The 11,990-nt window shown below is 38.8% G+C and overlaps 4 protein-coding genes across 9 annotated transcripts; 2 read left to right on the forward strand and 2 right to left on the reverse strand.

The window, feature by feature from the left end:
• LOC110271328 (serine/threonine-protein phosphatase 7 long form homolog) lies at positions 952-3,579 on the forward strand. Its single transcript, XM_021121986.1, has 4 exons — positions 952-1,890; positions 1,965-2,055; positions 2,175-3,189; positions 3,353-3,579. Exons 1-4 carry the CDS (start codon positions 1,184-1,186, stop codon positions 3,508-3,510), a joined length of 1,971 nt encoding a protein of 656 aa, XP_020977645.1. The 5' UTR covers positions 952-1,183; the 3' UTR covers positions 3,511-3,579.
• On the reverse strand, positions 4,655-6,396 carry LOC107637255. Its single transcript, XM_016340688.2, has 2 exons — positions 5,280-6,396; positions 4,655-4,806 (listed from the first exon to the last, which is right to left on the reverse strand). The coding sequence occupies exons 1-2, from the start codon at positions 5,866-5,868 to the stop codon at positions 4,655-4,657; spliced, it is 741 nt and encodes a 246-aa protein (XP_016196174.1). The 5' UTR covers positions 5,869-6,396.
• On the reverse strand, positions 6,715-7,412 carry LOC107635289 (30S ribosomal protein S17, chloroplastic). The gene has a single exon (XM_016338727.2). The coding sequence runs from the start codon at positions 7,375-7,377 to the stop codon at positions 6,952-6,954; it is 426 nt and encodes a 141-aa protein (XP_016194213.1). The 5' UTR covers positions 7,378-7,412; the 3' UTR covers positions 6,715-6,951.
• On the forward strand, positions 7,559-11,990 carry LOC107635288 (inositol hexakisphosphate and diphosphoinositol-pentakisphosphate kinase VIP2-like). Of its 6 annotated transcripts, none has more exons than XM_016338723.2 (9): positions 7,559-7,920; positions 8,731-8,775; positions 9,479-9,545; positions 9,878-9,949; positions 10,117-10,344; positions 10,417-10,474; positions 10,704-10,869; positions 11,049-11,123; positions 11,521-11,974. In XM_016338723.2, the coding sequence occupies exons 1-5, from the start codon at positions 7,796-7,798 to the stop codon at positions 10,165-10,167; spliced, it is 360 nt and encodes a 119-aa protein (XP_016194209.1). In that variant the 5' UTR covers positions 7,559-7,795; the 3' UTR covers positions 10,168-10,344; positions 10,417-10,474; positions 10,704-10,869; positions 11,049-11,123; positions 11,521-11,974. The 6 variants fall into 6 exon arrangements, with proteins under 6 accessions (XP_016194209.1, XP_016194210.1, XP_020977648.1 ...); XM_016338724.2 differs by having other exon boundaries at positions 7,566-7,920; positions 10,176-10,344; XM_021121989.1 differs by having other exon boundaries at positions 7,647-7,920; positions 10,148-10,344.

Raw genomic sequence — 11,990 nt, forward strand, 5'->3', positions numbered from 1 at the left:
AATGATACAAACCTTGTAAACGGTGAATGGTGAATCATTGAATTTTCATTGTGAAGACTACCGCAAAAGCTCGCTTTGTAATTTACATATGGAGTCTAGGATGGTGTAGAACTCTGATATGGAGGTGGGAAGAGCTTCACCAAAATGTGGTGTCAGGGACGAAGTACTCGGACCCTCAGAGTTTCAAACCCAAAACGCACGGTCCGAGTAGCGTGAAGTTGGCGAAGTGGAAGCTGCAATTCGGACCCTCCGAGAACGCAGTTGATCACGGACCGTCCGATTTGTCTTCATCCTATCGCACGGTCCGAGTTGATGGTAAGGGTGACACGCGTCGCGCTCTCGCTTTACCCCGAACGGTGCCCCCTGAAAGCAACAAAACCCCTCAACCCTCTCTCTCTCCATCCGAATTCAATTCAGTCTCTCTCACATTTCGCTCTCAGGTCACCTTCTTCCCTCTTTCTCTGCTTGCTTTGCATGGTGGAGGATTAAAAACCATGCCCAAAAAATATAAAGTGAAAGATGTTGATCGAGCTGAGCTTCACATTATTCATTATCTCAGTAATCCTGATTATGTAAGTTTTTTTAAAATTTTTTAAAAATTTTATTAATTTTTTATGTTTATATTTATACTTATTAATGCTAATAATTTAATTATTATGGTTGTTATGAAAAATGCAATTAAAGAATAAAAATAGAATAATTATTACTAATTTTTCAAAATTTGTTAGATTTATAGTGTTAATGTTAAATGAATAGTATGATTATTCTAATTAAGGCATGTTAGATTTTTTATTATGAGAAGGTATAAATTTATTTAATTGTCGTAATTATTATTAGCAAGTTAATTATCATCGTTGTTAGAATATGAGTGATGGCATATACTGATTGTTATTATTTTTTATTGTTGAGGGAAAAATGTTTAACAAATGAGTCGTTGATATTAAATAAAATTCTAGATGTTGTTGTAATATGGTTGAGAATTTTGATTAGAAATATATGTATTATTAAAGATTTTTATTTGCAGTTGTGAATAATTTTAATGATTAATGAAATAATTTTAGAAGTTAGAATGATTAGTTATATAAGGATTCCGTAAAGTGATTAATGATGGTAGGTTAGTAATTGTTGTTGTTTATCTGACTAGTAATTTTTATTTTTATTTTTTTTTTTGTAGAAATCAAGAATGTTGACATGTAACCACCCACTTCCTCCGGATCGGTACAACGATAGGGTAGAGGATCATCTACGAGTTACCGATTTCTATCATGTCTCTCAGATTGGGATTGTGCAATGTCAGAAAGCATTGGTAAATGCTCTAGTCGAACGTTGGCACCCGGACACACATACGTTCCACCTTCCCATTGGTGAATGTTCCGTGACTCTTGAAGATGTGGCCCTAATTCTTGGTCTCCCCACGGATGGTCTTCCGGTTACTGGAATGACATTGAGTAGCTTTGAAGCCATGGAGGCGGAGTGTTTGCTTCAATTTGGCGTTGCACCGCGTAAGGAGGATTGTAGATCTAGCTGCATAAAACTAACATGGCTGCGGAATTTAAAAGAGAATTTAGATTTGACCGATGAAATCAGTATACAAAGGTATGTGAGGTGCCACATTATGTTGCTGATTGGGACGATATTGTTTGGGGATAAGTCTGGGGCAGGGGTGCACTGGAAGTTTCTACCCTTACTTCGTGATTTTGTCAGTATTGGTCAGTATAGCTGGGGATCGGCATGCCTAGCACACCTTTACAGGGCCCTATGTAGGGCATCTCGCTATAACTGTAAGGAAATAGATGGACCACTAACACTTCTGCTCGGTTGGGCTTGGATCCGACTGCCATATCTATCACCGCTTCCTAGAGAACCCCGCAGCTTTCCACTAGCAAATAGGTAATATTATGTTACAATGTACCCGTTTGTTAATAATTAAGATTCAGTTGAGCTAATTGAAAATATCATATTAGGTGGCATAACTGGGAGCGTACTGACCGACGATATAGATATATGAAGCTGGATCACTTTAGGAAGGCCTTTGATGAACTTCAGGAAGGTCAGGTGCGTTTTGATTATAGAAGTTTTAGTTTCGGGTTTAGGGTCTTCGATAAAACTATATCATGCTTACTTATTGTTCTTTAAATTGTGGGTGCTAATCATGAGTTTCCTTTATTTTCCAGTTTGTCTGGGTTGCGTATGCTGTGGATCGTGTGGATCCGAACATAATTCCTCCTGAAATCTACATGCAATCAGTTGTATGGAGCGCTACTGTTCCGTTGGTGTCATTTGAATGTATCGAGTGGCACGCCACCGATAGGATCAGGCGCCAGTTTGGTTTAGTTCAGGGAGTACCTGCTCAGGAGAAGAATCTGGATAAGGCGCATGGGGAGATTCTAACTGGTCCGAAGAATCTTAATTGGGCCACAGCACCGACTCATTCAGTTTGGGTGATGCATTGGACAAACAGGTATCACTACATTCTTTCTGAGGTTCCCATCCCTTCACATCAGATATTGGATAGTTACATGACCTGGTACCGATCAAAATTCGGGAACCGCTTATCCTTGTCGAATGTTGTGGGGGAAGATGATGTGGGTAATGAGGATATGGGTGCGGGTAATGATGATATGGATGAGGGTAATCAGGATACCGATGAAGGTAGTCAGGATATGGATGAGGACAATGATGAACAGGAGCCACATATTTCACCTCCAAATCCGCTTCCACCTGAACAACCTCACTCCTCAAATCCGTTTGTACCTCAGACACAGTTCACCCCCTCATTTCCAATGCAGCAACAATATTGGGGTATGTCACAGTTTGAGACAGGCGAAGGAGGTTCTTTTACACAGTTGCTTGGGTTCATGGCTGCGGATGCCGCACAATCACAATATGGCCATCAGCCTGAGTTCATGCCAGGCAGGTACTCGTTGGATGCAAGGTATCCAGGCCATACCTCATCCGTTGCTTCCGGAGGGTTCGTATCTGTTGGTGACTCTAGTAGAAGTGATGGTGGACGCGGTGTTCTCAATACTCAGAATCCTAACCGTCTTAACATGGGACTCATTGAGGAAGACACTAACACACTCGAACAAGAAACCGATGCTTATCTAGCAGACGACCCGAATGACGAGGGCGATGGTGAGGAGGACGAAATTGAAGATTTCGATGAGGACGAAGAATCTCGCAATGATGGTACTATTTTAACTATTTTGCTTTACATGTTCGACAAGTTTTTTTTTTCATATTCATACATCGCATCTTTGTGAGTGTGTTATGCTTCTTGAATTGTGGTATCTATGTCGATAATGAATATGAAATGTGCTGTTTATACTTGTTTACTCAAAATTATATACAGGTCAGGCAGACACTCCAGAGGAGAACGTCAAAGGTTACAATCTGAGGATTGATCCGCCACGTCGGAGTGCCAATCGCTTCACTCCTTCTGTCTTCAAAAAAGCGGCCAAGAAGTGCAAGAACTTTGTGAAGGATGTAAAGTGGGCGATGAGAAAGTAGTTGTGGAGTTATGTTTAGGGTGATTTGTATGTGTTGGACTTTGTATTAAGTAATTTGTATGTGTTGGATTGTTATTTAGTTGGACTATGGCAAGTTTATATTGTATGTTTATAATCATGATGTTGTAAGGAACTTTTTGATGTATTAAGCATCTGTGGTGTGTAATAATGTCTCATAACATCTTAATATGTTCAGACAGATATTGATGTATCAATGTATCAAGCATCAACTTATATAATGCTACAGATATTTGATAATACTAGATTGTCATAATTTATGAGGTTACATATAGCATATCATGTTATAATGTATGAGGTTACATATAGCAGGTCATGAATTTGCCTTTACTCAGATGGATCATTCAGGTTATATTATACAATACCATCTTAAACCCTATGAACCTAGGGGGCATCTCTGTTGGTATTTGAACCAGCTGCCTGACGGCATCTGCTACGACTATGTCCCTCAGCTCCACATAGCGTACATCGTCTTGGACGACGTAACATCCTCGTGTCCATCTCATTCAGAAAGCGCGTCATCCTGGGGCGACCTTTGGTGACCCGTCTCAGGTACGGGTTTGGTATGAACCGAGGTCCATTATAAGCTGGCCATGTGGTAGGATTGCCTAGAGGACGAAACTTTGCTCGGTACACCCGCCGCACTTGGTCCATCTTGTACACATCATGCACATATAGTTGCCAATCGAGTCGCTGGTTGGCACAGCATGCGAACACATGTCTGCAGGGGATCCTGTCCACCTGGAACTCACCACAGTCACATCGCATGCCACGTAGATCAACTGCAAACTCCAGCCCACTCGGCATCTCACGTACCTCAAACACCTCATTTTGGCGGTCAAAGCAACTAACCTGGATGTTACCTGATGCTTGTTGGTTTGCATGCAACTTCGAGGTCACGACTTCAGAAAACATATGGCCAGCATTGATACGGCCTTCTGCCTCCGCTCTTTTACGGGAGAACAACTCGTTTAGTCTGTAGAATGTTGCCTTCACAAGAGCAGTAATCGGGAGATTCCGTGCACCCTTCAAAACTGAATTGATGCACTCCACTAGATTCGTCGTCATGTGACCCCATCTGTACCCACCATCGAAGGCCAATGCGTACTGTTCGCGAGGAATTCGGTTTAACCAGTTTGTGTACGCTTCGCCACAGACTCATACACCCGGTAGTCTACGCTTCGTCGTATCGTATACTCTTTTGCCGCCTTAATAACAGCTTCTCTGGAACTGAACTCCATACCGATGGCAAATTCACCATCTGCGACAATAGGAACTTCTGCTGCGACAACCACGATTGGAAAAAATTTCATTAATCCACAGGTATTTGAAAACCGATTCTAAAGGTAAATCAAATTTCACTACAACTAGTACGCTATAAGTCCACATATTACTACATGTTATTATGTCACTCTAAACAAAATATGAACATCGGCAGCAAAGGTAAAAATTAGACCGGGCCCGGTTTGACCACTAAACCAAACAAACCGGACCGGTAAACCACACAAACCGGACCGGTCCGGTCCGGTTCACAAACTTTAAACCGTAGAATGTTTCAAAGCTGCTCAAATAATAATGTCCACAATGTCACGCATTTTAAGGCATGTAACCACATCATAGAGAATTTAATTATTATTTAAATTACTCATAACTAAATTAACGCATGAATAATTATTAATGGTAAAAATAAGGTATATTATTACTAACTCAATCCATGACAACCTAAAAACACTAATACCACGATTACATTACCTGCAGTCACATATTCCGGAAATTCCAGAGCATGCATGGCTTCCAAGTCCAACGCTCGCATGAATGATGGCTCCTCAAACGGCACTTCGTTTGCGAGTGCATTTGCCACTTCTGTCACATCTGGGGCTATGGTTCCGGCGCCTTGATCTTCATCTCCATCTGGACCAACAAATTCGTAGTTGCTTTCGAACTCTTCTTCACTGTCACTATTATACTCTTCCCGCAGAATATTCCGGTCAGCCTCAGATTGTTCAAACTCAACATACAACTCGAGGAACGATATCTGAGACCGGTTTCCAATATACATTGAAAACATATCCTGCATACTCGCTTCGTCCGTCACATATTTGGTTTGATACTGGATGAACCCACCAAACACCGGTACGGGATATCTGTATAGAATACAGGATATCTTTCTTGCCCTCTCAGAATTAATCTTTTCACAGATTACACCTTTGAGTTCTTCAAATGAGATAATAAATGGAATAACAACATCTAATGGATTTTCACAAATAAATTTCACTCCTTCACTCGTTTGTAACAAAATCTGACCAAAATAATGTATTTTTAGTAATACTCTATCACTCATTTTTTTCACTCAACAAAAAATAAGCATAAGCTTAGTCTTGACAACTAAATCTTCGCGAGCAAAACTGAAAAAAACCAGAGACAAGAAGAGAAGAAGAAGCGGTTCAACAAGGAGGCAGACGGCACTAAGCTCCCACAAGTTCACTTCACTCTTTTATATAAGCAACCTTCATGAACTCGCACCCTTCGACTAGGTTAAACTGAACGCATGTTTTAAAAAAAAAAAATGGGAAGCGAACTCGGACCCTCCGTGTTCCTAAAACTATTCCAGAAAACGTAGGGTTCGATTACGGTTGTTGCTCGATGCAACTCTTCTACTATGAACTCGGACCATACGAAAGCAATGAAATTACCTCCTAAGGAAAGCGTAGGGTCCGATTTCAACCTTACAATATTTTTCCCTTTCAACATTAATCGGACCGTGCGATTAGTGACCCAAATTTAAAACACATGAAACACGCACGGTCCGAGTTCCTCAACATGGCACTGACAAAAGAACTGTCCCACATTTTTGTCTAGTTCCCCACAGATCCATATCCAGGCATAGCTCACACATTGGCTCCATTTCCATAAAATTGAGCCGCAAAAGCTAACTAAGTATTCAGAAATAACTAAAAATTAAAGTTGTAATTTATAAGAGATCGTATGAGCTAAAAATTGAATTTGGTGATTTGGGTAAAAAATTAGTTAAATATTATTACATAATTGTACAATTAAAAGACGATGACGGAAGGCGCTGTACTGGCGAAAGAAAGGCGAGACAGCGGCGGTTAGGTGCAAGGAAGAAGATGAAAGCTGGGTGTTCTGATTTCTGGAGATGATGAACGAAGAAGATGACGAAATTTACTACTTTAAGATTCAGCTTTTTCTCCCATTGTTTTTTTTCCTCAGATCCTAAACATTGAAGCTGATTCTATTTCATTAAACCCCTCTTCCTTTCTCCAAAAACTTAGGTTGATAGATGAGAAACATGAATAATAGGAGAAGCAGAGAAATAAACCCCAATTCATAAGTGAATTAAACAGTGAACATGATTTCATAAACATAACAATAGGAAATAAAATTGAGGGGGGAGAGAGTGTAACTAAGCCTGTTGCTGAGACTCCAAGGGGATTCCAATGTCGGAGTTATTGGCGGAGTCCTTCTTGGGAACAGAAACGGCAACGAAAGCCTTGGTCTTACTGATGGGCCTGCTCTTGAGAAGCTGAACCATGTCACCAACCTTGAACTGGTTATCAGGGTCGTGGGCCTGGTACTTCTTCTTCTTCCTCACGCGCCTCTTATACTTCGGGTGAGGGGCCAGACGAACAACCTCCACCGCCACCGTCTTGTCGTTAGTGGCGCACACCACCTTCCCCTGCATCGACTTCATCGCTCTTATGGTAGGCATGGAACACGGTGCTGATGGTGCTGGGAATGTAGTGGCGGTTGGGGCAGAGCAGAGGGTTCTGCCGCCATGGAGGAATGGGGTGGAGAACTTGGGGATTGACGGCAGTTGGAGAAGCCACATTCTTGTCTGAGACACAAAGGGGATAAGGATTCTGCTCTCTTCACTTTATCTTCTTTGCTGTGTGACCATGCTGCACCTTCTTTTTCCTATTCCATCATAAGTCCATCCTTTTTTTTCATAGAATTAATTTTCTTTCGTATTAATGGTTTATCTTTTTCCTATTGTACTTTTTAAAATTTTTTTTTATCATTATTTTGTATTCTTATTTCTTAACATGAAAACTTTTCTTTTAAAATATATTGAATACTTGTCAAATTGAGTGGTATTCATTTCAATTGGAAAGAGATAAATTATTGTGAATCAAACACTTAAGAAGAATAGGGTTTGGTATGATTCGTCCCAAGACCAAACAGGATTTTACAGATCATGGGGTTGATGATGGCAGGGATAGGAACGTTGATTTTCTGGCTAAGGAGCTATGAATAAGGATGAAGTTGTTAACAGTGATAGTGAGGCTGAAGAGGAGGAGGATGGTGATGATATTGGGAAGAACAGCAAGCCTGATGCTAAGAAGAAGGGCTGGTTTTCCTCTATGTTGCAGAGGTAAGATTGCTCAACTATTGATAAATGTGAGAATATAAGATTACCTGACAGGATGTTTAATTATGGCTATCACAGTACAAATATATTTGGGAAGACAAGTATTGATGTTGATCGTATAGCAGCTGGATTACCATGTGGTAGTGAAGGGTTTCTATTAATGTATGCTCGGTGGAAAAAACTTGAAAGAGACTTGTACAATGAACGGAAGGAGGAAGTACTTAGAATTTTTTTGGTTTAATGTTTTCTGTACTTTTTTTTTCTATATATTTAGAAATGCAAAATCTTTTTGCAAGTACCGTTAATAGTACATTTGACTGGTTTAATTACATGCATTCAATGATAATGACTAAAGGCAGCCAGATGCTTCAAAAGATAAAGTTACTTGTGGAGTGAAAATCATTTCCTACCTCTGTAATGTGATATGGATGCTGTTTTTATCTTTCCTTAATCTATAGGTGGAATTGTTCCTGTTAACCCATCTCATCCAATCCAATTTTTGTCTCTTAATATGATAGTAATATTGTTTGCTTTATATGTTAAACAGACAAAAACATGCTTCAGGTTTTAAGAATATATAAATTCCTTTAGTCTAATTAAAACGCTTTTAAATGCTATTATTCGTTTCGATTTAGCATTTTCCAGTGATGATTTCATCCTAAAAACTATCATGAATTTTGTATGCATTACGTGTACGGTGTATTGGTCTCTTCTATGTACTTGTAGTTTATTGGCTAAAAAGTGTTGTCTCCCTAGTTGAACTGTTTTGCCTTATGTTGAATGTTGTATACTAATGGCCTGTTAATTGCACAGGCACTTTGACATCACCCAAATTCCTGATGTCTATGATTCATGCAAGTAAGTTATCTTATCTTATGTTTGTATTATAACTCGATTGATCTTTTCAATCGCTACATATCTTTTATGCAGAAAATAATTATGGAGTTTTTGTTTTGTTTTGTTTCTTTTCTTTTTATGGTAACAATTATGGAGATCTTGTTAAAGATCATGAAATGCAGAGTCTTTCCTCTCCTGATGGCTCTAAAAATGTTATATCTGTAATTTAATTTTCTGTTTTCATTCACCCCTTCACCTTAACTATTTTCTATAATATAAAGGGTTCTCATTGGCCATAATATTATTTTCAATGTGATGGTTACCATAAACCGTAGGCTTCCTTAATTTTTTTTTTCCTGTTCTCTTTGTTCCTCTCTGTCACTTTCCTTCTTCCAATCCCAACTGTTCTCTTTTTCATGTCTGATCTGTTCTAGTGATCGTCCATCCAGTTTTATGTTTGTGTCTCAAGTTTGTGTGTGTATATTTTGATCTCTGAGTTGTGATTAGACTGCAACCTTTAGAAGACCCTCCTACAGTTTGTTGAGGCTGATTTAATTGTTGACTGTTAATTTATCATTGGACAAGCAATTCCAACCCTATTTCATAAGTGTGCACATCAAATATGCATAGGAGTCAAATATGAATTTAAAATAAAAAATTGGCAATATCATAAATTATGTAGCTTCATTTATTCTCCAAGTTAATGCTGACTTCCACATTGCAGATATGATATATTGCACAATGCGCATCTTAATCTAGAGGGACTGGACGAGCTATTTAGAGTTGCTCAGGTATGCAGTATAATGTTTGGGTAACCTCTGCTCATGTTTACGTATCACTGGTTTTTGTATAAATTGCATGCTGGTAGCGTCGCTGATAGTCTTACATGTAAAAGGCAGCATAGTGCATGACTTTCACTCAGCAAAAATTTTTCATAGAACAGAGAACAGTGTTTGCCTTCTTTAATCTTGGGAGAAACTTTATATGTTGAAAAACTTAAGAGTCAAGTATTCCCCTGCAGAAATAAAGCCCTTACATTTTATATTGCTCCGTTGTTCATATGTTAATCAACTTTGAACTCGGTCTGTTAACTTTCCTGATCGCTCTGACATCTTATTTGCAGGCACTTGCTGATGGTGTAATTCCCAATGAATATGGAATTAATCCAAAGCAGAAGCTGAAGATCGGTTCAGAGGTAAATTCCTGCTTTAAGGAATCTTGCAAATTTCTTTTCATGTTAAATATATGTGAACATTTTCCCTGCCGTGCCTATACCAAAGTTTTGCATTCAGTTATTTAACATTCTATTCTTAAACAGTGATAGATGATTTGACCGACTATAATAAAACATGAGATTTACAGATGCCAAGAATAATTCATCGTCTGTTGATAGTTCATGACCGACATATATAAACATGCAGTAACGGAGACAATGATACATCGGCGATGAAAACTGGGAAGGAAGATCGAGAGGCTAAGTCAAAACATCATAAGAATGGTGAAATGGCCAGAAAATCAAGCTCTTTCAGTGATATCAATGGATCAAGACGATGATGATGATAAGGAGACCAAATATCGTTTAGATCCAAAGTAAGTATCTGGTCTTCATTTGATTTGGTAAATTTTTAAGTTGTATTCTAATAATCTTTTATTTTCCATTAGGTATGAAAATGTGAAGACTCCTGAATGCCATGTGCAAACACGCCTATACTTCACATCTGTGAGTATCAAATCTCATTTTCCAATCTGGTTGATATAACCAAAAAAGTCCTTTGGAGTGGTTAATTGTATTGTATCTACACAGACCTCATACGTGAAAACAAATTTAACTAGTCAACTTGTATTGAACACTAAAGTATAAATAAGATGCATTAAACAGAAACTTAAAAAAAAAAGGTTGTTGAGATTTGTTTCTCTTAATGATTTCCACCTCCCCCTTTTTTTGACAGGAATCACATCCATTCTCTCATGAATGTTCTTCGATATTGTAATTTGGATGAATCTCTTCAAGAAGAAGAGAGCCTTGTTTGTCATAATGCTCTCGACCGCCTATATAAAACAAAGGAGCTGGACTACATGAGTTACATTGTGCTGAGAATGTTTGAGAACACACAGGTCAGTTATTTTTGCCATTTCCCAATCAACATCTTTAGCGTGTTATAGGGTTCCCAAGTGTTCTACATCATATGGGTTTCTTTATTCTTTTTTCTATTTGTTCAAAAAGTTGGTCTTGGAGAAAACCCTGTCTGCCTAAATAAGAAAGTAGTTGATCCACTTTTGACTTTTATATGCAGGTCGATCTAGAAGATCCAAAAAGGTTCCGCATAGAGCTGACCTTCAGCCGAGGTGCTGATTTATCGCCGTTGGAGGTAATGATATTCAGTTTATATAGTTTTCCATTAGAAATCCAAAGTGGGGTTCTAGTTCTATTCACTTTGCATTTCTTGGTATGAAATTGAAATTCAGCTCAATATCCATTAGGCTTCAGAATATTGTAGTGTTACATTAGCTTGAACCTTCTACGAAGTCTGCTGTTTAATATTTTCTTCAATCAAGTAAAATACCAAATATAATTTTGCTTTTTGACTTGCTGCCAGTAACATGTAGGAATTTGCAATTAATTCACTTGTTGGATTAGATTTATTCATATTATAAGGTCTATTAACAACTTTTCATGAGGAATACCATTGAATATGCTGCTGATTTTGAACGTTGAATTTCTTTTCCTCTTGCTAATTTGTGTCATGCTACATGCATGGTCAGCAGAAGAACGATAGTGAGGCTGCTTCGTTGCACCAGGAGCACACACTGCCTATTATGGGTCCTGAAAGGCTGCTATGCCGCCTGCAGAAGACTTTCCTCCGCCGACAACACCTGCCAGATTCTCTGGCTATTTCTCGAAAGGTGTGCTCGAGCGTCTGGTAAATCTTTGGCCTTTCCATAAGCATGCCAATACTAATGGGAAATGGTTAATCCAGACTTCCGTTCCTACAAGTTAGGGTCTTCCTGACTTGTGTTTCTTGTAAATATAAAACTTCTGGAAAAAACGAAGCAAGCTTTGCCTTGCCTGGAAAAAAATTTTGGAGCATATCACATCCCTTTAACGAATGTTGGTAGAAAGCACGCATCGTGCCAAGGTTCTATTACGAAAAACTTGTTGTAGCTTCACACAGAACGAACATGCGAATCGAGGAGTAACCGATAATTCAGCCATGAACACTTTCATCAAACTTTAA

The sequence above is a fragment of the Arachis ipaensis genome, chromosome B04 (assembly GCF_000816755.2).
Source record: "Arachis ipaensis cultivar K30076 chromosome B04, Araip1.1, whole genome shotgun sequence".
In the NCBI taxonomy this organism is placed as follows: Eukaryota; Viridiplantae; Streptophyta; class Magnoliopsida; order Fabales; family Fabaceae; genus Arachis; species Arachis ipaensis.